This window comes from Echinops telfairi, unplaced genomic scaffold (assembly GCF_000313985.2).
Source record: "Echinops telfairi isolate 266 unplaced genomic scaffold, ASM31398v2 ScPeMD7_7407;HRSCAF=8445, whole genome shotgun sequence".
NCBI lineage: Eukaryota > Metazoa > Chordata > Mammalia > Afrosoricida > Tenrecidae > Echinops > Echinops telfairi.
In genome coordinates this window covers 8,445,459-8,449,353 of record NW_022111307.1, presented here as the reverse complement: position 1 = coordinate 8,449,353, position 3,895 = coordinate 8,445,459, and the positions used below count along the sequence as shown (strand labels likewise).

The window sequence follows — 3,895 nt, the reverse complement described above, 5'->3', positions numbered from 1 at the left end:
GACCTGCTCCTGTCAAGAATGCAGACCTGTGTTCTACTCTGCCCTACAGTCACTGAAGGGGGCTCAACTGGAGGAGGACTGACAACGGGCCTTCGGGATGTTTCCCTGGAGCCTCCCCTCTGGTCAGCAGCCTGGGCCACAACGGTGCTCCGTGTGCTCCCCAGGACTCCGTGCTATACAGATGGACACATGTGTTTCCACAGAGGGTCTGCTGTCCACACCGCAGTCGGCAGGAACACGCAGACCCCACCTCGTGTGCCGTTGGCTTTTGCTGTGGGAGCCAGCTTATCTTACCTATTCGATTTCGAGTGAAATCTCATCCTGCTTATCTTTCTGAAAGACGGGGAAGAGGCAGGTCCACCGACCTACCTTGCCTAACACTGCGCTTACAGCTGCTGAGGAGGAGAAGGTAAAACCAGACCCACCCCAAAGTACCAGTCAAGCTGGGGGGGGGGGTGTGTGTGACAGAGCAGAAAGGGAGCGCTTAAGCAGCACTGTCATCCCCCACCCCCCTTACCCCTCCTAAATTGACAAGCAGCTTAACCTCTAAAATGCCCAAGGTCTTTCAAACACTCCTGGAATGCCCAAACAGGGTTCTGCTGATAAGAGGCAGGAAGTGAAAGCAGGGCCAAGGACATGGGATGCCTGGCTGTCCTGACTCCAGTGTCTCATGACAAGCCCACGCGGGGACAATTTACGACACGAAGCACCCAAGGGCTGCATGCTCCTGGAGCTGTTGGGATCAACTTGTACAGACCCAAGGTGAGCTTCAGGAAGGCGTGGTGCCTCTTGCCCCCCATCCCCTCCTTCCTCACTCAAGATGACTCAGCCAAAGTGATTTCCACCCTCACCCTGCCCTGTAGAGTCAAGAGAAAGCCCAGGGTTAAAGGTCATGCTTACCCTGGCCAGTGTACACAAACACAAAGCACTATTGCCTCTTGATCTACCCTGCCGTTCCAGACGTCAGGCCGTGTTCTGAAAACACACGGTGCCACCCAACACACTAAACACTAAATTATTGGGTGGCACAAATTCTGATAAGCGTTAACGGCCCAACTATAGCCTCTGAAAAGGTCATTCGTTACCTTCCTCCGCCTTCACGGCTTTCTCCTTCTTTACAGATCCCGCTTTAGGACCCTTGTCTTGCGACTTCTGTGAACCACCGGCTTCCTTTTTGGAGTTAATCTAACAATATAAAGAGCAAACAATGCCTCCAGTCACACCGCGATCAGAACCACCCATAGACGCTGCAGGAGTCCCGGTGGGGTCACCGGTACCCGTTGGGCTGCCAAGTGTTAAGTCTGCGGTTGGAAAACCACCAGCCGCCCTGCAGGAGGAAGGCGGGGCTTTCGGAAACTCACAGGGGCAGTTCTACCCTGTCCCGTGGGGGCGCTGTGAGTCAGAGTTGACTCGATGGCAGTGAGCTTGGCTTGTGTAGGTGCAGCAGCTCTTACTGAAAGGGCCCCTACACCCAACTCCCTAAACAAGCCAGCCGCCCTCCTTCCTTCCACTTGCTCTGCTGCAGACCCTCTCAGCCCCCAAACCTGCGGCCTCGGTCCTGCTGGGGCCCCTGCACCTGCCCACCAGGGGGCCACTGCCAATCCTCCCACTTCACTAATCTGGAGAGCTGATCCCGCCCCGGGGCAGACGGAACCTTCTGGGTGGGGTTTTTCCAGCCCTCAGTGGCTCCCTTCCTGGGGCCCCTCTCCTCCCCTCCACTCCTTGGAGCTCTGAGACCCCCCTACCCCAATTTCACACATTACAACCTCCCCCAAGGCATGGCTGCATGCTGGAGAGAGACTGAAACAGCTTTCTCAACCCTGACTGTCGCCACTCAGATGGCTCCTGCCTCCGTCCTGTGCCGGTGATGCCTTCGAGGGCCCCAGCCTGGGGATGGGCTCACTCCCTCCTCGCTGCCTCACAGCACCTGGGCTGGCACCTCTGTAACAGCACAAAGCCATGTGGGTGACCTGGGGCTACAGTCTCTCCTACAGGTGAGAACCCCCAAGGACAGAGATAGCTCAGGTTCATGGCTTCCACCCACACAGAGTCTAACACGAACAACTGTTGGTCCATATCGGACTTCCTCTGACAGCCAGCACGTGGAACCTGGCTTACCTAGTGCCATCTCTCCCGCTCCAGGTTGCCTTTCCCATCTTTGGATGGGAATCCCGTTAACAGAGAGCACTACACTTAGCAATCTGGCCCAGGCGCCCAGGTGGCTTCCCAAGCAGGCACCTCTCCAGTGCATACACAATAGCCACTTTCAACGGACAGTTTAGAAAATAGGATGACACCCAGAGACTGAAATAAGAGTCCCTGAAATGGTCCCCAATGACTGCCTGCTTCCATCCCTTTCAGATTTCAAAAGGACCCAGGAGCCAAGAGAATAGTCATTAGCCTCCCCTGAGTGCACTCCCAGGACCTCAGAACAGAGCGCAAACTAGGGGCGCAGGGGCAAGAAGGAAAAGCTTCTTCTCCTCCCCCCTCACTGCCACCACATATGCTTGCCACTGAGAACGGAGACTCCACCCCCACTTAAGTCTTACCTCAACCGGGGGCGTCTCTCCCAGCAGCAGGTGATTAAAAATGGCTGCGTAGTCCCCATTGATGTTCATCAGTTCCTCGTGGGAGCCTCTCTCTGTGATACAGCCCTCTTTCACGAAGATCACTTCATCACAGTCCACCAGGTACTGCGGACAGAGGCAGGGACGGCACGCACATGCACTCCAACTCTCTTTCTAGTCCAGTGCTTCCCACCTGCCCCAGGGGACCCCCAGGCACCTGGCAAAATCTGGGGACAGTCTGGGTTGCTGCCACTTGGGGGTGGACATTACTGGCACTTGTTGTGGGTCGAGGCGGCTGCTAACCCTCCTTCAGTGCACAGGCCAGCCCACCCAGCCCCACCCCAACAAAGAATGACCCTGCTCCAAATGTCAATGTGAGCAGCAGTGCATGACTGGGAGGTGAGTACAACCACCGGATGAGGCCACGGCGCGCTCTGGGACAGAATGGGGGCGGTTAGCCCCCCAAACTGGTCAGCATACGGAATGGGCGACAACTTCCTTGAGCTGCTGGCCAAAGGGGCTGCCTGTCATGAAATCATGGGGAAAGGACTTGTTTCCTCACAACAGAGAGATGTGAGCACGAGGCTTTCCAAACTACTCGGCCTCCCCTCCCAGCCCTTACTTGTGATCTAGATGCAGGAGCTACCAGGCTCCCCAAAGCCTCTGCTTTCAGATGACCAGCTGGTCCGCTGACACAGTGTGGGGGACTTCCTGGGGGAGCAGCAGCCTACCTGTAACTGGTGGGTAATGAACAGAACGGTCTTGGACTTGAGGTGCTTCCGGATAGCACCATTGAAGATGTGCTTGCCCACGTGGGCATCTAAGGCACTGAGGGGGTCGTCCAGGATGTAGATGCTCCTGTCACTGTACAAGGCCCGGGCAAGGCTGATCCTCTGGCGCTGCCCACCACTCAGGTTGGCGCCTCGCTCGCCGATCTATGGGAGCCCAGGGTGTGTGGTGAGGGGTCGGCGCACGCCACCCCAGTCATCTCTCTCAAACAACTTCCTTTTGCTAAATTCCCAGCCTGGACAATCCATCCTGACGGTCCCTCCAGGACCTACTCTGGAACTGCGGGAGGCAGTCAGACCCCTCTCACCACGTCTGGTCACCAACCAATCTCACACCTGGCCCTGCCACTGTCCTTGCTTCCTACTTCCAACAGAGCAGAGCAAGATTTTTTTTCACAACACCAAGCTGGCCAGGTGCTCCCCTTGTGTAACACTCTGCATGAGTCGTTTATGCCCTCTATCACGGAACCTACGTGCCCAAACACGGCTAACACAGCAGGCTCTTTCCCACTCAGCCTCCCCAGCAGTTCTCAGTTCTCA

General features: G+C 56.4%; 1 protein-coding gene across 3 annotated transcripts in view; it reads right to left on the bottom strand.

Moving 5' to 3' along the window:
* Positions 1-3,895, bottom strand: part of ABCC5 (ATP binding cassette subfamily C member 5) — a 76,598-nt gene that overhangs the window by 26,359 nt on the left and 46,344 nt on the right. For all 3 annotated transcript variants that reach the window (XM_004713450.2, XM_045296441.1, XM_045296440.1), the window contains exons 15-17: positions 3,299-3,502; positions 2,550-2,693; positions 1,086-1,185 (exon numbers count right to left, since the gene is read on the bottom strand). In XM_004713450.2, coding sequence (XP_004713507.1) covers positions 1,086-1,185; positions 2,550-2,693; positions 3,299-3,502 — 448 coding nt within the window. The remainder of the gene's footprint in view (positions 1-1,085; positions 1,186-2,549; positions 2,694-3,298; positions 3,503-3,895) is intronic.